Source organism: Myodes glareolus, chromosome 2, assembly GCF_982192425.1.
Source record: "Myodes glareolus chromosome 2, mMyoGla1.1, whole genome shotgun sequence".
NCBI classification, from domain to species: domain Eukaryota; kingdom Metazoa; phylum Chordata; class Mammalia; order Rodentia; family Cricetidae; genus Myodes; species Myodes glareolus.
The window spans coordinates 106718847-106739677 of NC_142027.1; the positions used below are offsets into that span (position 1 = coordinate 106718847).

Genomic DNA, 20831 nt, shown 5'->3' on the forward strand with positions numbered 1-20831 from the left:
TTACAGAAAGAAATTAAAGAAACTTTTGCAAAAAGTTACCTGATACGACAGGAACGGATATTACAGAAGGCCTTGCAAACACAATAGCATCATTCAACCCTATAAATCACTGTAATAGATTTCTTATCCTAGCAGGCGTTGCTCTTGTCCTAGCAATAGCAGCTTTATTAGCTTTAACATGTGTCTTGGCCAATGTTATGCCCAAATCCACAAAGTCCCCCAAAAGCCAACAAGGAGACTGAGTCCTGTATGTAAAAGCAAAGAGCCTTTATTTTATGCAAGTTTGCAAACTCAGTCCCTCCACATGTCCAACATATTGAAATAAGCTAAGAGCCCCAGGCTCAGTTAGAGTTGGGTTTTAATAGTAGGTGGGGGTGAGGGGTTTCTGAGGTTCAGAACTCCTGGTTGGCTGACATTTGTCTGGGGGTGTTCTAGTGAGTGTGCTAGCAGATGATCCTATCGACAGTGGTTGGAACGTTTGGCATTTCCTTTGGATGGTCTGGTCTTGGGTGGTGCTCAGGTAATCTTAGGTTATGGTCTTTCCTGTAACCAGGTTTTGCTTCAGGGTAAACTACTGACACTCAGGCCTCCATTAAACTTATCGATAGCTGAGTTCTACTCTGGCAGGTGATAATGATTATACCCTGATCTTCCTCAGACATTAAGAGGACGTTCCCCAAATTGGCAACAAATCCTTCAAAAAGACCTCATTAAAAAGGCCTTTGAGACTGGAGAGACAGCTCAGCAGTTAAGAATGACTCTGCTGGCCAGGGAGTGGCGGGGCATGCCTTAAATCCCAGCACTCAGGAGGCAGATGCAAGCGTGAATTTGAGGCCAGCCTGATCTACAAAGCGAGTTCCAGGACAGCCAGGACTGTTACACAGAGAAATCCTGTCTCGAAAAGAACAACAACAAGAAGAAGAGTAGCTTTGCTGTGGTCGAGGGACTGAGTTCAGTGCCCAGGACCCCTGTCAGAGGGCTCACAACGGCCTTTTACAGGCACCTTCACACATGTGTCATACAGTTACACAGAGACTTTCATGCACACAAACAAACAAAGGAAACCTGTAAAGGTTATCTGCTCTTTTCAATACCGCCTCATCCTATTATCTGGACCCATACAGAAATTTCCTATTCTTTCAAAACACATCAAATCCCTATCCAAATGTGGCATTCTAAGCCCTAACCAGAACAGCTCTCTCTCTCTCTCTCTCTCTCTCTCTCTCTCTCTCTCTCTCTCTCTCTCTCTCTCTCTGACATGGTTTCCCTTCCCCCATCACCTTTTCTCCCTCCACCTCAGCACTGTTTGTTCAAGTAGAAAGAATGTCTCTTGCTCTGTGCTTCTTCAGCCTCCCCGGCCTCCCCACTAACTGCTCTGCAGCGTGCATGCTGGTATAAGAAGCTCCAAACGTGGGTGCTGCTCCCAACAACTAGCCCCTTCCTAGCCTATTGACTGGATGTGCACATGGAAACAGACTTCCCGTTCCTTCCCTGCTTCTTATGGCTAAACCAGGTATTCTACTAGAGCCCCCAGGGAGAAAGGTAAAAATTAGGTCTTCCCTTTGCTCCCCGTGGGTGTCTATGGGGAGAGGACACTCTCTTGGGCACACCTTCCTGGTGGCTCACTGTGAGCCTGCAGTCTGCCCACACAAAATCACGTATGTGAATTAAGTTCCTGTTTTTCCACCTGAATTTTGCCTCAGTCTCTCTGCAACTATTGCCGAAGCTCCTGCTGTAGCCTTTTCCCTCTAAACCTGACAGTGAGTACATATGTCAGGTGACAGTTTTCAAGGATATTAGAAGTCCATGCAGTGAATCATCTCCTTTGCGATGGGAGGGCCTCTTAAACTTCTGATGCTGTGTGAGATACCTGGATTCGTACTTATAATGCAACAAGAGTCTAGGCTGTGTGGATCTATTCATGGGGCAATTGAAGGACTACAAGATCCTGACTGTGGGGTTAATCGTTCTGATTTTGGTAAGTACTTTCCTTGCCTCTTATATCATCATTGCTTCTCTGTGTTTGGATTGGTTAATGCTTTAACATTGGAGAGTGGACTGAGGGAAGCATTCATTCTTCCTCCTCCCACCCCTGAGAGACATCTGGGAGCATCAGCTGCAGGGGAGAGCATCATCTAAGAAGTGTGTGAGCAGCTGTGTCATCAGGGAATCTAAAGTCAGAAGTTTTTAGGAAGTCCCCAAGGAGAAAAAATAGGAGCGAGTATATGGACTTTGGTTGGGAAGAAATGACCAGATGTTTGCTTCCCTAGGTAGGGCAGTGCCAACAGACAAAAGAGCAATTCTACCTAAGTCTAGATAGCTTAATAAGGGGGTTTATTGGGCTTACTTAAGGAGCACAAATAATCTCCGAACAAACACATCAACAAATGGGCTCCACAAACAACTTCCCTAAAGCTGCATAAATGGAGTTCTCCCTGCTCCAGCTGCCACCTTCTGCATGTTCCAGCCCCTTCAGACACCGCGAGAAGTTGGAGCAGACCTGCAGAGAACTGGAAAAGGTTCAGGGTGGAGGCAGCTGAATTCCAGGAGAGGATCTAATGACCCTCCCCCAGTCATTCTTCCACAGGCAAAAGTCTAGAGACTGCCTGGCCCTTGTTGAGGCTGGCTTGCCTGTCATCACAGCAGCTCTGATAAAGACGGTCATGGCCCTGTTCCACATCAGCAATTTGAGTTCTCAGTTCTCTTGACTTTAGAAGATGTTGTTCTCTCTGTCCTAGTTTAAGAGAACAAAGTCTCTTGGTGTCTGCTTCTGCTTTTAGCCTGGAGGGAAATAAAGTCAAGGAACAGAAAAGGTCTTGCACACACACACACACACACACACACACACACACACACACACGCAGGACTGGGTGGGTAAAGGGGGCAGTGAGAGTGAGAGAATGGTAGACAACAGTGGGGTGAATATGATCCGTATGCATTGCATATGTGTATGACTGACACCGCAAATAAGAAAGAAACTAAACCCTTCCTGGAGCAAAAGCAAGAAAAAGAGTTTAGCGTGACCTAGTGTTTCCTCTTTGAAGCTGTGTACAAGAAAAAGTCAAGACAGCGAGAAGGCTCTTCCTGTGTGTCTGTCAAAACTGAAATTTTAACTCATGGGGTGTTGTTGGTATTGAAACAGCAAGACAGTTTTGCATGAAAATGTAGATTTCTGTTCTTTCCTAGAAAATGAATGGTTTAAATATAAGAAGACAAATCAGATATGATTCTGAGAACAATGAAAGAGTGAACGAGATTAAGAAAAGATGAATTCATTCTTTCAAAAGATGTTGATTTCGGGTTTCATTTCCATAGCAACTTTGTGTTGTGTGAAAGTGCAGGCTTTTTTTTTTCTTTTTCTCTTTTTAAAACTGATTTTTTTTTAAAAAAAAAGAATCTTGTCTCATTTTACATACCTATCCCAGTTTCCACTCCCTCCCCTCCTTCTATTCCCCTGCGCCCCCACCCCCCCCCCACCACACAGCCCCATGTCCACTCCCCAAAGAGTATAAGGCTTCCCAAGGGGAGTCACTTTGAGGCAGAACCGAGACCCTCCCCCCATATCTAGGCTGAGCAAAGCCTCCCTCCAAAAAGAATGGGCTCCAAGATGCCAGATCAAGCACTAGGGATAAATCCTGATCCCACTACCAGTGGCCCCACAAACTGCCCAAGACACACAACTGTCCCCCACACTCAGCAGGTTCTACCGCTATCAATCCAGAGTCAGTGAGCTCTCATTAGCTCAGGTCAGCAGTTTCTGTGGGTATCCCCAACATGGTCTTGATGCCTTTACTCATATTATCACTCCTCCCTCTCTTGGACTGGTCTCTGGAAGATCAACCCAATGCTTAGCTGTGGATCTCTTCCATCAGTTGCTGGATGAAAGTTCTATGACAACAATTAAGGTAGTCATCAGTCTGATTACTGGGGAAGGTCAGTTAAGGTACCTTGTCCACTATTGCTTAGGGTCTTAGCTGGGGTCATTCTTGTGGATTCCTGAGAATTTCCTAGTGCCAGGTGTCTCGCTAGCCCCATAATGGCTCCCTCAATCAAGATATCTCTTTCCTTACTCATCCTTTCTGTCCTTCCCCCTTCTTGTCCATCCATTCCCTCATGTTCTCCCCTCTCTTCACTTCTCCCCTCCTCTCCTCCCCTTCCTCTTCTGTCCTGCCTTCTCCCTCCCCCCTCCCAATTATCTCAGGAGATCTTGTTTAACTCCTATTCCCAGGGGGATCCATGAATGTCTCTCATAGAGTTCTTTGTAACCTAGCTTCTCTGGGGTCATGAACTATAGGCTGGTTATCCTTTGTTTTACATCTACTATCCACTCATGAGTGAGTACATACCATGTTTGTCTTTCTGGGTTTGGGTTACCTCACTCAGGGTGGTTTTTCTCTAGTTCCATTCATTTGCATATATATATTTCAAGATGTCATTGTTTTTTTTAACCACTGAGTAGTACTCCATTGTGTAAATGTACCACATTTTCTCTATCCATTCTTCAAATGAGGGGCACCTAGATTGCTTTCATGTTCTGACTTTTACAAATAATGCTGTTATGGACATAGTTGAAAAAATGTCCTTGTGGTATGAGTGTGCGTCTTTTGAGTATATGCCCAAGAGTGGTATTGCTGAGTCTTGAGGAAGATTGATTCCCAATTTCCTGAGAAACCATCATACTGACTTCCAGAGTGGTTGTACAAGTTTGCACTTCCACCAGCAATGGAGGAGTGTTCCTCTTAACTCTGCATCCTCTCCAGCATAAACTATCGTTGGTGGTTTTGGTCTTAGCCATTCTGACTAGTGTAAGATGGTATCTCAGAGTCATTTTTTGCATTTCCCTTATGGCTAAGGATGTTGAGCAATTCCTTAAGTATCTTTCGGCCATTTGAGATTCCTATTGAGTATTTTCTGTTTAGATCTACACCCCACTTTTTGATTGTATTATTTGGTAATTTGATGTGTCGTTTCTTTAGTTCTTTATATATTTTGGAGATCAGTCCTCTATCTGATGTGAGGTTAGTGAAGATCTTTTTCCATTCTGTAGGTTTATGTCAACTTCTTTGCCATCCCCTCAACCTTTACACATACTGAAAGGAGTTAAGCTGTAACATACATCTAGTGTCCAAAGAGAAAACAAAGACAAGCACCTACGTGACTATAACCCAGGCAAGCCAGAGCTGGCCCTCCACGTGGAGTCCCAGCACCTGGGAGGCAGGGAAAGAGAATTATGAGTTGCAGGTTGACCTATGGAAAAAGCCCTAGGCCAATTCCTAAGATCTGCATCAAAAACGCCCAAAGTAGGAGGGGAAGCAATCATGAGTGTAATCACTGGAGCGCAGCTCAGAAGAGCGCTCCTCTCCCTGAATCTACAGGTTATTAAGGGATGCTGTGAGGAGAGGAGATTTCCTTCAGTGGTGGAGCCTCTGGGAAATTTGCCTATGCACTTGTTATTAAACTTAATTAAACTAATTCGGGCAAACAGAGGCACGTGAGCACACACACGCGCACACACACACGCACACACAGAAAAGTAGAAGGAGGATCAACTGGAAGTGAAGGGGGACACGTAACAGAGTAATGGGGGAAGGTGGAGACTAGAGAGAGCTCAGAGGTGTAAATACTTGCTGCTCCTCCAGAGGACTTGAGTTGTTACCAGCAGTCATGTTTTCTGACTCACAATGACTGTAACTCCAGTCCCTTGTGTTCCAAGGGATCTGACACCCAACTTTGACCTTCATAGGAACCTTCACACATGTGTCAGAACACACATGAACACATAATAAAAATAAGTCTTAACAAAAACATTAGAGGATTGGGCATAGCGACATACGCCTTTAATCCTAACACTTGGGAGACAGAGGCAAATGAATCTCTGAGTTTGAGACCAGCTTGGTCTAGAAAGTAAGTCCCATGTCAGGCAATGCTACATAGCGAGCCTTTTCTAAAAATAAAATAAAAAAAATAAAAAAAGTCTTAGGGCTGGTGGGGTGGTTCAGGGGTAAAGGTGTTTGCTGCCAAGCCTGATGACCTGAGTCCAGTCTCTTGAGATCCACATAGTGGAAGGAGGGAAATGGCTCTCTAACATTGTCCTCAGAGCTCCACATATGTGCCATGAAATGTGTGCCGCCACCAACACACACATAAATAAATAGATGAAATAAATTTTTAATAAAAAAGAGAGATGGGAGAGAAAAGAAAAATAAAAATTAAGAAAATTACTATCATCAACAGATTTGAATTTCTCTCTTTTACCAAGGTATCCAGCATTGCAACTTATAATAGTACCATTAATTTTGAAGAGTCATAAGAAACCATGTTTTTATGAGCACCATGTTTTATGAGGTTCATACATTTTGCATCTATGTTACTACATGAAGCTGTTATTTGTTAATTTTGTCTCATGACCTCAATCCAGTTTATGGATATACCATGATTCACTTAACCACTGTGTTGTTGGTAGAAATTTGATATAGAAGAACACATCTCTAATCTAGCATTCAGAAGGTAGAGGCAGGTGGAGCTCTGATTTTTGTGGTTATCTTGAACTACATAGTGAGTTCCAGGACAGCCAGGGCTGTGCAGAGAGACTGTCTCACAAGACAAACAAAGAAAGAAAACAAAAGCAAAACCAAGAAAATTCAAAAAAAGAAAGGAATGAAGAAAAAAGAAAACTAGAAAAGGAAAGCAGGAAAATTAAATGAAAGAAATATGTGTTACTTTCAGTTTGGGGATTTTCCCCCCTTTTTTGAGATAAGAGCTTCATGTTTCTCAGGCTTGTCTCAAACTTGTTATATAGCAAGTTATATAAGAACAACTTCAACAACTGCCCCCCCCACATCATTAACATTTGGCAGCATTAAGTTTGGAATCCAGAGCCTCACATATACTAGACCTCTACACTGACCTTGAACTTCTCATCCTTCTGAATTCTTCTCCCTAGGGATGCCATTGCAGTGGGCATCACCACACCAGGTTCTCTTGTGAAGGAAGTAGAATTCAGGACTTTGTGCATGTTAAACGGTCCCTCTATTAACTGAGATACAGTCAGGAGGGGTCTTCAATGCTGCTACTGTGAACTTTTTTTCTTTTCTTTTTTCATTTTTATTGAAACAGGGTTTCTCTGTATAGCCCTGACTGTGCTGGAACTCACTCCATAGATCAGGCTAGCCACAAATTCATAGAGATCTGCCTGCCTCTGCCTCTCACTGCCCAACTGAACTGTAAACTTTCTATCCCATATATCTTAGTGAATACCACACCTTAGCATTGAGTATTTACCTATGAGATGAGTTGCTTTGTCCTAACATACACATACATTAAAAGATGACAATAATAGCTATTCAACTTTGTTTGTTTGTTTGTTTGTTTATTCAAGTATCCGAAAACACTCTTTCCACTTCCTCCCAAAAATGAACGTAGTACAACATTCTGTCTGTTTGTATGCCTGGAGGCCAGAAGAGGGCACCAGACCTCATAACAGATGGTTGTGAGCCACCATGTGGTTGCTGGGAATTGATCTCAGGACCTTTAGAAGAGCAGGCAATGAATGCTCTTAACCACTGAGCCATCTCTCCAGCTCAACTTTCATTAATATAACTTGAGAGATACGGTTGCTTTCTATTATTACCAATATGATTACTTATCAATTGTCACTTAAATCATTTTTATGAATACATAGAACAATTCCAAAGTGGTTTTATTCGTTTTCTTAGTAATTCAGTAGAGGATCTAGTCATAGATTTCTTGGTTATGTAAATTCTCTTTTATTGAAAAATTACTGTACTGTGTATGCTGGCACACACTTTTAATTACAGCACTAAGGAGATATAAGTTGGCTGATCTCTGAGTTCGAGGTCAACCTTGTCTACAAAGTGAGTCTTAGGACAGTCAGAGCAACACAGATAAACCTTGTTTCTTTCTCTATTTTTTCCAAGACAGAGTTTCTCTGTGTAACAGCTCTAGCTGTCCTGGAGCTTGCTTTGCAAACCAGGCTGAGATCCTCCTAACTCTGCCTCCCAAGTGCAATGTACACAATGAGATTCTGAGTTCTTGGGTCTACAGAATCTGTAAGCATCAGTGCTACTGTTCTCCAGCACATCAGATAATGGCAACACTGGGAATTGCAAGATGGCTCAGCAGGTAAGGAAGCTAATTGTCAAACCTGATGGCCTGAATTTGATATCCTGGAAATGGTAGAAGGAGAGCTATGGCCCTATAAATTGCCCTCTGACCTTCACATACAGGCTATAGTGTGCAAGTACAATGGTTTGTCTGTACAGAGAGAGAGAGAGAGAGAGAGAGAGAGAGAGAGAGAGAGAGAGAGAAACAGACAGATAGACACACACACACACACACACACACACACACTGTTTAAAAAGAAAAAACCTAAGAGGCATTTGTAGCTAGAGAGGTGGCTCAGAAGTTAAGAACACTGTCTGTTATAGAGAGGGTATCTGCGTTCGACTCCCAGCACCCATATGACAGCTTACAGCCTTTTGTAACTCTAGTTCCAGGTGATTCAATGCCCTCTTCTTGTTCTTGGGCACCAAGGATGCATGTGGTATACATGTATTTATATAAACAAAACACTCATGCATATAAGTCTAAAGAAGTAAGAGGAAGAGGGGGGGGAAAGGAAGGAAGAAGAAGAGGAGGGGGAGGAAGAAGAAAATAAAGAAGAAGAAGGAGGAGGAAGAAGAGGCAGAGGAGGAGAAAGAGAAAGAAGAAGAAGAAGAAGAAGAAGAAGAAGAAGAAGAAGAAGAAGAAGAAGAAGAAGAAGAAGAAGAAGAAGAAGAAGAAGAAGAAGAAGAAGAAGAAGAATTCCATCAGGGCCCAATTTCAATTTTCCTGGTAACATATGGTGAGCCCAGTGTGACTCCCCAGAAATTCGAGCAACAGTATCAACCCAGTTCTGAACTGTTTCTTTCAAATAAAGGTCATGGTGACTCAAATACCAGGCTTATGAATGACAAATAGAACGGCATAGGTAGGTAAGACTGCTGGGTGCTACTTGGCCAACTGTAATACCTCCTTCCAGGAAGAAAATATGGCACACACAACACACTGTCATATCCCTCTTTCTTTTCCCACAGGTGTTCTATCTCATGATGTCTTGGCCTGAGCCCATGAACCATTGGATCCCACCACCCTATCGTGCCTCTAAGCATGCCTCTGAGCCCATCTACTGGGACTCTCTCCCTGAAGAACTCACCAACCTGACCAGCCTTCTGTACTGGCCTCCAACTGGTGGCTACAAGGATGACTTTTTGGCTTCTACCAGCCCCAGAACCTCCACCTACCGCTTGAAGGGTCCTGCTCAGACCACCTATACTCTGGGAAGTAACCTAGAGGCCATTCTTGTGGCTAGGGACCACCAGGGTAGGCCCAAGACTCATGGTGGAGATCTGTTTCGGGCAAAGCTGTTGGGGCAGGAATTGAAAGCAGGAGTCCCAGGGGAGGTGAAGGATCTGGAGAATGGCACGTACCTCTTGTCCTTCCCCCTGCTCTGGGCTGGACCGGCCCAGGTGCAAGTGAGGCTGATCCACTCCAGTGAGGCAGTCGGGGTCCTACAGAGGGTCTGGAAAGGAAAACGGGCCACCGTTGACTTTAGGGGGTATTTTCGAGGCAGGAATGGCACTCAAGAGACTGTGATCTGCAACGTGGACCCCCAGTCGACTGGAGCCCAAGGGCCTACCTGCCAGTACAGGGATGTGGTCTCTGGGGAGCTCTGGTTCTGTGCTCAACCATCTACCCTGCCCTGCGATGCTTTAGTCGGTCACTCCAGTGGAAGTTACCTGAAGGTGACCACACGGCATGATGAGAAACTGATGGCTGGGTAAGACATCTAGAATATCGAATGTGTCCCAGTTCTAACTATAGTTATGTGGAGGTCAGAAGACAACTTGAGGAAGTCAGTTCTGTTTTTCCATCACGTGGGACCAGGTATCAAACCCAGTTTGTCAGGTTTGGTAGCCAAGCCCCTTTACTCATGGAGGCATCTCACTGTCGTCATTATTTAGAGATTCCTGCAGCTCAGAGTGGTCTTATATTCTTAGTGTGGTCGAGGGTGACACTACAATGGAGGCAGAAAAGTGACAAGTTCAAGGACACCGGACAGTGGTGGCACACACCTTTAACCCCAGCATTCGGGAGACAGAGACAGGTAGATTTTTGTGAGTGTGAGGCCAGCCTGGTCTACAGAGTGAGTTCAAGGACAGCCAGGGCTACACAGAAAAACCTTGTCTTGAAAAACTAAAACTCAAACAAAACAAAACAAAACGTTCAAGGCCATCCTTGGCTGCATAGTGAATATAAACAAGTCCAGCCTGTGACTCATGGGCATTACAGCCAGTGTCAAAAAGGCAAGTGGGGTGGGTTGGGGTAAGGGGTGTTGTTATAGTCCCTACTGCCTGTTTGTGTAATGACAATAACAAAATGAATTGTTCTTCCTAGAGTCTAGTGCCCAAGGAAACTGTAGTTTCTCATTTGCTGTGAAATTCTGTTTATCTTATCTTGAGTGTTAGTGAACTGATAAGATTGTTCTCTTGCATGTGTGTTCCTCCTATTACAGTCGCCCCATCAGTGCTCCCTTTAGTGTCGTGCCCTGGGATTAGGCAGAGGAGAGATAATCAGTCATTCATGGTACATTCTTTACTAATCAAATTTTCACCTGGCCAACCTCCATCTAAGTTCGTACTCATTGTTTCTTCAGGAGTGTGACAGACCAGCCACTCCCTTCAGGCATATCTCCAATCCTGGTGACACCAGCAGCCATTGGGAACCTGAGGAATATGGGTGAGTGACTTTGGAATATGGGGGTAGGGAGGGGGTGGTCATCAACTGAGATGGGTTGTGGGCTTTTTGATTTGGTATATATGTGTCTCTGTGTGTGTGGTGTATGTGTGTGTCTGTGTGTGTGAGTGTGTGTGTGTGTCTGTGTGTGTCTGTGTGTGTGTGTGTGTGTGTGATATGGGTGTGTGTGAAATATATCAGTATGTGAGTATGTGTATGGTATATGTGTGTATTCCTGAAATCATGTGTGTTACACGTGCACGCAGTGCACGTGTGTGTGTGTGTGTGTGTGTGTGTGTGTGTCTGAGAGTGCAGTATGGGTGTGGGTTCACTCTCCTGTGAAGAAGTACATGAGACCAGGCAGAGGTCAGAATGTTCTCTCTAATTGTTCTCTATCATATTTTATTTTACTTTAAGTTGTATTATGGTTCTTGTGCAGGGAAAGTGGTTTCAATTGGCAGTGAATTGTTAACTGATAATGATTAGAGAAGGAAAAACTGGGGTTCTGCCAGCCCAAGGGTGGCTGGGTAGGTTTTGAACAGAACTCATGCAGGAGAGACCTAGTTTTGATTTTTCGGGCCACAGCCAGCAAGCAAGGGAGGGTCAGTGCACATATTATTGTCCATAGAGGTTCTCAGGACAATGGTTCATAGTGAAAAACCAAGTGGCCTTTACTCACCAAGCACTCACAGTCTTCAGAGGGAGCAGCATCTCTCTTGCTACCTCCTCAGAAAGGAAGAAATTGAAGGCATTGATGCCTCCCTCAAAGAAGTAATGGACTCCTATATTCATCATATGCCCAACCCAAAGGTGAGCCTGAAAGGGAAGTAAGGAAGATCTGTAGGATCCTCCCAGCAGCTGGGTTCGGGGTGGTACTTGAGAATCCACATAAAAACATGCACTTTCTCCCTCTCTCTCTCCCTCTCTCACTCTCTCTCTCTGAATGAAGTTTTGCTAGAAACTCTGCTCAGTCACTAAAGGACAATGGGTACAGTTGCTTTATGCTCTTGGCTGGAGTATCCCAGATACAGTGTCCCTAGAGGAGGCAGGGGTGTGTCTAGAGCCTCAGGCACAAAGACACAGTGACCAGCTACGCAGCCTTGGGATGCCTGTGTTCAGTCCCTTGGAGGACTGAGGCAGAGATCCATCCTGCTCCCAGCACCCTCTAAGCCCAAAATGGATGGTCACTGAGAGAGATACTTAAGTTGTTCCCAGATGTGGGCCACCACTCCTGCCAGGGAAGGTGCTGGTTGTCAGCCATCAGTACCAGGCTGGAGGAAATGTTCCGGGTGTATGTAGAAAGAAGAACCCAGGTAACAGGTCAGTCTTCTAGGAAAGTAAGCAAACGGCCACATAAATAAAGATCCTCTTTATTTTTCGAGATAAAGAATCTCACTGAGCTTGCTGTTTCAGCTAGACTGGCTGGGCAGTAGGCCCCTGGGATCTGCTGTCTCCACCTCCCCAGGTGCTTGGGTTCCAGGCACACCACACACAGTGTTTACACATGTTCTAGGAGTCAAACTTCGGCCTTCACCCATGCGCATGCCTCTACATCACCCACTGAGCCAGCTCTGCAGCCCTTAGATGGGTTTTATTGGACTTTTTATTTTTTTCCTGCCAGGGAAGTGTAGTACAGTGGTTAGAACTATGGCTGTAATAGCATACTTCTAGCCTAGCAGTACTTGCCTAACTTGGGCAAGGCATAGGATGCTATCCCTAGCACGGATAATAAAGAAAAAATATTTTATTGACGTTATAAAAGACATACAAATGGCTGTACATATATAATATATACAATGTCCCGAATTTACAAGTACAAACTCTTGAAGCCATCTCCACAATTGGCGATAGAAAAATATCTATCCTTCACCTCCTTGAAGCCAGAAAAATATCCTTCACCTCCTTGAAGCCAAACTTTAAAGCTTAAGGATGTCAGAACTGATGAATGTGACAGCAAGAGGCTGAAGAGAGGGCTCCAAGGTTAAGAACTCTTGTGACTCTTCCAAAAGACCTGAGTGTTTGCCTGGCTTCATTTTGGGCGACCCACGGCTGCCTGTGACTTCAGCCTGCGGAAATTCAATCCCCTTTTCTGGCTCCAGCTGGCACTGTAACACAGATGGCATACACACAGTCACATAAATTAAAAAAAAAAAGAACACTGTTGGGTCCACGGGGGTCACACAAAGATGAGAACAGACAGACTACCAGCATCCAATAAACTAGAAACAAACTTTATTCCAGAAAAGAAAATTTAAAAAATTAAAAATAAATCTCCATGAGGCACATAAAGCTTATCAGCTAGCTGAGACCCACAGTCAGAGATGGATTTGTAAGGCCGTGGCAAAGGCCGGTTTTTAAACTCCTCCTTTTATAGCAAGCCTTGGGTAATAATAAAAGAACTTTTACAATCTCAAGGTAAAACTCGGATACAAATTTCCCTTCTTTACAATTTCCATTAACAGAGTTTTTCATTTAAATTAGTGCTTGTATTTAGTCCATCGTTTTTCCTGTCATTCCTTGATAGTGTTGACCCAGGCTCTGGACCTCCCCTGACTGCCAGTTTCGCATAGCAGGGAAGGGTATGAGACAATATAAAACCAAGAAGTCAAAAGTTACGTACATCCCATCATTTAAAAGTTAACTCAGCTCACATCAATTTCTGGTCATGAGTAATGGGGGAGGGTATCTAAAAGCTGATTCTCAGTTTGCAGAGTGACCGTAAGTTTGCAGAGGGCCGCTTCAGCCTCGCAAATAGAACTATGGGTTGTAAAGCGGAGTAACCCACGGTTAATAGTTAATCCTTAAACTACTGGGAAAGCAACTGACAGTCTGCTCTCATTCTCCTAGGCTTGCAACTTTATATTTCTTTATTTCGACATTCTTATTTCTGGAATCTACATTTCTATATTCTTATTCTTGGACTCTTCAAGCACTAACAGTAAATCCAGCTTCTATGGGACAGTGTGGTGCATACCTGCTATTTTGGCACTCTGGAAAAAAGCAGGTTCAGAAGTTCAAGTCTGACCTCACCTTGTAGGCAGAGTTTTCCATCTAGACCACCGATCAGCTCTGTCCTGCCAGCTGCTCCCCAATTAACCACGCAGAGACTTATTAGTAATTATAAATTCTCAGTCGATAGCTCAGTTTGTCATTAGCTAGCTTAACCCATTTCTATTCATATATGTGCTGCCCCAAGGATGTGTTTACCTCACGTACATACTTCCGGTCCTGCTCGCCTTGCATCCCATGGCATCTCCTTGGACCCTGCCCTTCTCCCCAGCATTCTCTCTGCCCTGAAAATTCTGCCTCACCATAGGCCAATCAACATTTTATTAACAATGAGAGCAACATATCTTCACAGTGTGCAGAAGGATTATTCCAGAACATCACCTAATGTTGAATTTAAACTTAGAATCAAACCCAGTGCTTTGTGAACACTAGGCAATCAAGCACCTACCAGCTGAGCTGCATTCCCAAGCCCTGGCACCTCCATGTTCTACTCATCCTTGCCAGCATCAGCTTTTCCCCTCTCTCTTTGGGTACCTTCTCTCTACTTTGAAGGGACCTCTTGGGATTCAGGTTTTATCTTTGAAAGAGCAGGTTGAACAGACAGTCATGTAGATCTTTTCAGTGTTCACCCTGTGCCTTGATTCTGTATACTTTTGGCTCCCGGTCAACCTTTCTTGGTGTGTAGTGAAGACAGCAGGAGCTAAGCACTGAATGCAGGCATGAACTGGTACACATCCTTGGTCTGCATGGGGGTCATTATCATCTCTTTTTCACACTGTTTCCAATTGTTAGTTTTGAATGTGTTTTTGTATTATTCAACTGAGCTTTTTGTTATTTTTTCATTTTAGATAGGGTCTCACAATGAAGCCCTAGCTGGCCTGGAATGTGGTGTGTGTAGAAGGCTGGCCTTGAACTCACAGGCATCCACCCTCTTCTACCTTTTGAGTGCTGGTATTAAAGTCGCATGCCAGCATACTTGCTGTTTTCTTTTGAAACAGGCTTGAGTAACACAGGTTGGCCTTGAACCTATTATGTAGCCAAGGATGAAACTACAACATTTTTAATTGAAAAACAAAATGTTGCATTGTGTGTGTGTGTGTGTGTGTGTGTGTGTAGCCATACATGGCACACCAAAGGTGTGGAGGTCAGAGGGCAACTTGTAGAACTGGATTTTCTCCTTCCACCATGTGAGTTCCAGGATCAAACTCAATCAACTTTGGAGATGGAGATATCTTGATGGCTTTTAAAAATTACTTATCTGTTTATGATTGTTATGTGTGTGTATATGTGATGTGGATATGAGTGCATATGTGTCATAATGAGTGTGTGTGAGGTCAGAGGAAAGCTCTGTGGAGGCAGTTCGCACTTTCCACATTCGCATGGGCCTTGGGGAAATGAACTGAAGTCGCCAGGCTTGCTCAGTAAATGCCTTCACCCACTGAGCCATATTGCAGACACCACCTCAAATTTTTGATCCTTTTCCCTCCACCTCCTGAGTTACAGGCCAGAAGCTGACAGAAATGGTTTATTCAGTGATGAGATTTGGACCAAGAGCATCAAATATACTAGGTAAGCGTTCTACAAACTTGGATGCATCTCCAGCCATCTGTGTTCTTTTATTTGTTTGTTTTGAGACAGGGTCTCACTACATAGATTTGGCTTGTAGCGACTTGCTATGTAGACCAGACTGGCCTTGACTTCAAAGACATCTGACTTTGCTTCCCAAAGGCATGGTCCATCACCCTTGTTCTTTTTTTTAAACTGATTTTATTGAACTATATATTTTTCTCTGCTCCCCACCTTCCTCTCCCCTTCTCTTCAACCCCCTTCCACGATCCCCCTGCTTCCAATTTACTCAGGAGATATTCTCTTTTTCTACTTCCCATGTAGATTAGATATGTGTATGTCTCTCTTAGGGTCCTCTTTGTTGTCTAGGTTCTCTGGGATTGTGATTGGTAGGCTGGTTTCCTTTGCTTTATGTCTAAAAAACACTTATGAGTGATTACATATGATATTTGTCTTTCTGGGTCTGGTTTACCTCACTCAAAATGATATTTCCTAACTCCATCCATTTGCCTGCAAAATTCAAGGTGTTGTTATTTTTTCTGCTGTGTAGTACTCCCTTGTGTGAATGTATCACATCTTTGTTATCCATTCTTCTGTCGTGCAGCATTTAGGTTGTTTCCAGGTTCTTGCTATAACAAACAATGCTGCTACGAACATAGTTGAGCACATGTCCTTGTGACACGATTGAGCATCCTTTGGATATATACCCAAAAGTGGTATTGCTGGGTCTTAAGGAAAGTTGTTTCCTAATTTTCTGAGAAATCGCCACACTGACATCCAAAGGGGTTGTATCAGCTTGTATTCCCACCAGCAATGCAGGAGTGTTCCCTTTTCCCCACAACCTCTCCAGCATAAGTTGTCCTCAGTGTTTTTGATCTTGGCCATTCTTACATGTATAAGATGGAATCTCAGAGTTGTTTTGATTTGCATTTCTCTGATGACTAATGATGTTGAACATTTCCTTAAGTGTCTTTTAGAAATTTGAGATTTCTCTGTTGAGAGTTTTCTGTTTAGGTCTGTACTCCATTTTTTATTGGATTATTTGTTCTTTTTATGACCAATGTCTTGAGTTCTTTGTATATTTTAGACATCAGTCCTCTGTCTGATACAGGGTTGGTGAAGATCTTTTTCCATTCTGTAGGCTCCCATTTTGTCTGGTTGACTGGGTCCTTTGCTTTTTAGAAGCTTTTCAGTTTCAGGAGGGCCCATTTATTAATTGTTTTTCTCAGTGTCTGTGCTACTGAGGTTATATTTAGAAAGAGGTCTCCTGTGCCAATGCATTCAAGTGTACTTCCCACTTTCTCTTCTGTGAGGTTCAGTGTGGCTGGCTTTATGTTGTGGCCTTTGATCCATTTGGACTTGAGTTTTGTGCATGGTGTTAGATATGGATCTATTTTCATTCTTTTGCATGTTAATATCCAGTTATACCAGCACCATTTGTTAAATATGCTTTTTTTTCCTTTTGATATTTTTTGCTTCTTTGTCAAAAATCAGGTATTTGTAGATGTGTGGATTAATATCTGGGTCTTCGATTCAGTTCCATTGGTCCTCCTATCTGTTTTTATGCTAATACCAGGCTGTTTTCAGGACTGTAGCTCTGTAGTAGAGTTAGAAGTCAGAGATTGTGATGCCTCCAGAAGTTCCTTTATTGTACAGTTTTGTTTTGGCTATCCTGGTTTTTTTGCTTTTTCATATGAAGTTGAGTGCCATTCTTCCAAAGTCTGTTAAGGATTTTGCTGGGATTATGATGGGCATTACATTGAATCTGTAGATTACTTTTGGTAAGATTGCCATTTTTACTATGTTAATTCTACCTACCAAAGAACATGGGAGATCTTTTCATTTTCTGGTGTCTTCTTCAATTTCTTTCTTCAAAGATTTAAAGTTCCTGTCATACAAGTCTTCCACTTCTTTGGTTAGAGTTACTCTGAGATATTTTATGCTATTTGTGGCTATTGTGAAGTGTGATGTTTCTCTGATTTCTTTCTCAATCCATTTATCATCTGTATAAAGGAGGGCTACTGATTTTTTTTGAGTTAATCTTGCAACCTGCTACACTACTGAAACTGTTTATGAGTTGTAGAAGTTCCTTGGTAGAATTTTTGGGGTTACTTATGTAAACTATCGTATCACCAGCAAATAGTGAGAGTTTGACTTCTTCTCTTCCGATTTGTATCCCCTTGACCTCCTTCTGGTATATTGTTTCTCTAGCTAGGACCTCAAGAACTATATTGAATAGATAAGGAGAGAGTGGACAACTTTGTCTTGTTCCTGATTTCAGTGGGATTGGTGTGAGTTTCTCTCCATTTAGTTTGATGTTACATGTTTGTTTGCTGTATATTGCTTTTATTATATTTGAGTGTATTCCTTGTATCCCTGCTCTCTCCAAGACCTTTAGCATGAAGGGATATTATATTTTGTCAAAAGCCTTTTCAGCATCTAATGAGATGATCATGTGGTTTTTATTTTTCAGTTTGTTATATGGTAGATTATGTTGACAGATTTTCATCTGCATCTCTGGGATGAAGCTGACTTGATCACGGTGGATGATGTGTCTTGGATTCAATTTGCCAGTATTTTATTTAATATTTCTGGATCAACGTTCATGAGTGAGATTGGTCTGTAATTCTCTTTCTTAGTAATGTCTTTATGTAGTTTGGGTATCAGGGTAATTGTAGCCTCATGAAAAGAATTTGGCAATGTTCCTTCTGTTTCTATTATGTGGAACAATTTGAGGAGTATTGGTATTAGTTCTACTTTGAAAATCTTGTAGAATTCTGTGCGGAAACCATTTGGTTCTGGGCTTTTTTTTGCGAGACTATTTCTATTCTTTACCAGTTAGAGGTCTATTTAATTTATCTGATCTTGATTTAATTTTTTAATTTTAGTAAGTGATGTTTATTCAGAAAGTTGTCCATTTCCTTTAAGTTTTCCAATTTTGTGGAGTACAGGTTTTTGAAATATGATCTAATGATTCTCTGGATTTCCTCAATGTCTGTTGTTACGTCCCCCTTTTCATTTCTGATTTTGTTAATTTGGATATTGTCTCTCTGTCTTGTGTTTAGTTTGGATAAACGTTTGTCTATTTTGTTGATTTTCTCAAGGAACAAACTCCTTGTCTCATTGAGTCTTTGTATTATTTTCTTTGTTTCTATTTTGTTTATTTCAGCTCTCAATTTGATTATTTCCTACTGTCTAGTTCTCCTGGTTGAGTTTGCTTCTTTTTGTTCTAAAGTTTTGAAATGTTCTGTTAATTCACTAGTGTGAGATTTTTTCAGTTTCTTTATATAGGCATTTAGTGCTATGAACTTTCCTCTTAACACTGCTTTCATTGTCTCCCATAATTTTGGATATGTTGTATGGTCATTTTCATTAAATTTTAGGAAGTCTTTAATTTCTCCCTTTATTTCTTCCTTGACCCATTGATGATTCAGGTGAGCATTGTTTAATTTCCATGTGTTTGTGGGATTTCGGGAATTAGTATTGCTGTTGAATCCTAATTTTAAGCCATGGTGATCTAGTAAGATATATGGGGTTATTCCAATTTTTTTGCATCTATTGAGGTTTGTTTTGTTACCTAGTATGTAGTTAATTTTTGAGAATGTTCCATGAGGTGCTGAGAAGAAGACATATTCTTTTATGTTTAGATGGAATGTTCTATAGATATCTGTTAAGTTCATTTGAGTCATAACATCTGTTAGTTCTCTTATTTTTCTGTTTATGCTTGTATTTGTGGTTCCTGATTGTTTTCCAATGATTTGTTTCTATAATTCCCTCAGCTTGTGTTTTCTTTATTGTCTCTTTTTCAGTTTTCAAGTCTTGAATAGTTTTTTTTTCATATGCTTGATTTCTTTTTCATGGTTTTCTTTAAGGGATTTGTTGATGTGTTCCAATGTTTTGTTTGTCTTTTCCTTCATTTCTTTGAGGAAATATTTCTTTTTTCCCATTTCTTTTATTTATTTATTTATTTGTTTATAAAAATTTCCACTTCCTCCCCTCCTCCCCATACCCTCTCATTCCCTGCACTCCCTCTCCCCCTCCTTGAGGAAATATTTCATTTCCTCTTTAAGGGCCTCAAACATTCTTCTAAAGTTACCTTTTAGTTCATTTTCTTCTATTTTATCTATATTTGGTTGTTCAAGTCCTGCTATTGTAGGGTCACTAGTTTTTACTGGTGTAGTGTTTCTCTTTGTGGTGTTGTATGTGTTCTTAACTTGTCTACCCATCTTGCCCTCTGATTGGTATAGTTGAGGCTGTTTGTGACTCCGATGATCAATCTTCCAGGTGCCAGTGGATCTAAGGTTCAGATGGTTGCTCCTTGTAGCACAGTCAGGGCCACAGTTCCAGTCACCCATTAGTCAAGCCGTGTTCCTAGAGTTTGCTTGGCACTCCCTGGGTTTGTTCTGCAGTAGCAGGGGTCATCCAGGCATGCTCCCACAGATATAGCTTGCTTGGGACTTTTTCTGCTGAGGTTGCTGCCTTAGGCCTGCTCTGAAAGAGGTCCTGGCTCAGAACCTCTTCCTTCCTCAATGGTTCCGGATTCTCAAAGGGACCAGCAGAGGTCCTGGCTCAGGTCTACTCCCTCAGTGGTTGCTCCCTTGTATCTGCTCCTGTAGAGTTCGCTATCTGAGGCCTGGGCCAGCCTAGGTCTCTGGTTCAGTCCTGTTTCCTTAAATGTCCCTGGTCTGGGTCTGCTCCTGCCGAGGTCCCTGACTTGGGCTTGGGCCTGCAAAGGACTCTGACTCTAATCTACACCCTTGGAGGTCACAGACTCATTCCCGGACCTGCAGAGGACTCTGGTTCCTGCCCCTATCATCCTTGTTCTTAATCACAGCAAATTGCTTAACATTCTAGGATCTCAGCATCCCCATCTGTAAGTGAAGACATAAATAGTGCTACATACTGAGTGTGGAGGCACACGCCTGTCGTCCCAGCACTCTAGAGGTCAAGGCAAGAGGTTTAGGAGGTCAAGGCCGTTCTCTGGTACTTAGGAAGTTTAAGGCAATCATTTGAAACACTCATGTGTGTTCTTGAGTACACACACACATACATACCATAATAGTACTTTACAGGCTCTGTAAGAGTGCATTGATAAGCTGCACATAAAGTATGGAGAAGAATGCCTGACTAGATCATTGAAATGGCTCAATGAGCAAAGTATTTTTGCTTTCTCTGGTCTTGTAGCCAAGGCTGATGACCTGAGTTCAAACCCTGGGACATATACAGTGAAAGAAAAGAACTGATTTCCAAAAGCTGCCCTCTGACTGCTACATGTGTGCTGTGGCATGCATATACCTACACACAAACAAGTGTAAATGAAAATTAATTTACAAAAAAAATTGTAAAGAATGCCTGACATTTTGTAAAATGTTCATGTTTTGTTGTTTTTTTTTTAATCTGCTTTTCTCTCTCCTATAGCCTTGCCCTCTCGGCCCCCATGCCGCCCTGGCCACCTGTCTCCA

At 42.5% G+C, this 20831-nt stretch overlaps 1 protein-coding gene across 3 annotated transcripts in view; it reads left to right on the plus strand.

The window, feature by feature from the left end:
- Positions 1-1664: 1664 nt before the first annotated feature.
- The window catches only part of LOC125402146 (NXPE family member 3-like), a 24136-nt gene continuing 4969 nt past the window's right edge, over positions 1665-20831 (plus strand). Inside the window, exons 1-5 of one of the 3 annotated variants that reach the window (XM_087903385.1) lie at positions 1665-1978; positions 9096-9838; positions 10715-10797; positions 15301-15372; positions 20788-20831. The exon at positions 20788-20831 is cut by the window's right edge and continues 169 nt beyond it. In XM_087903385.1, coding sequence (XP_087759511.1) covers positions 1922-1978; positions 9096-9838; positions 10715-10797; positions 15301-15372; positions 20788-20831 — 999 coding nt within the window. In that variant the 5' untranslated portion in view covers positions 1665-1921. The remainder of the gene's footprint in view (positions 1979-9095; positions 9839-10714; positions 10798-15300; positions 15373-20787) is intronic. The other 2 variants (XM_087903386.1, XM_087903387.1) reach the window with 2 other exon arrangements.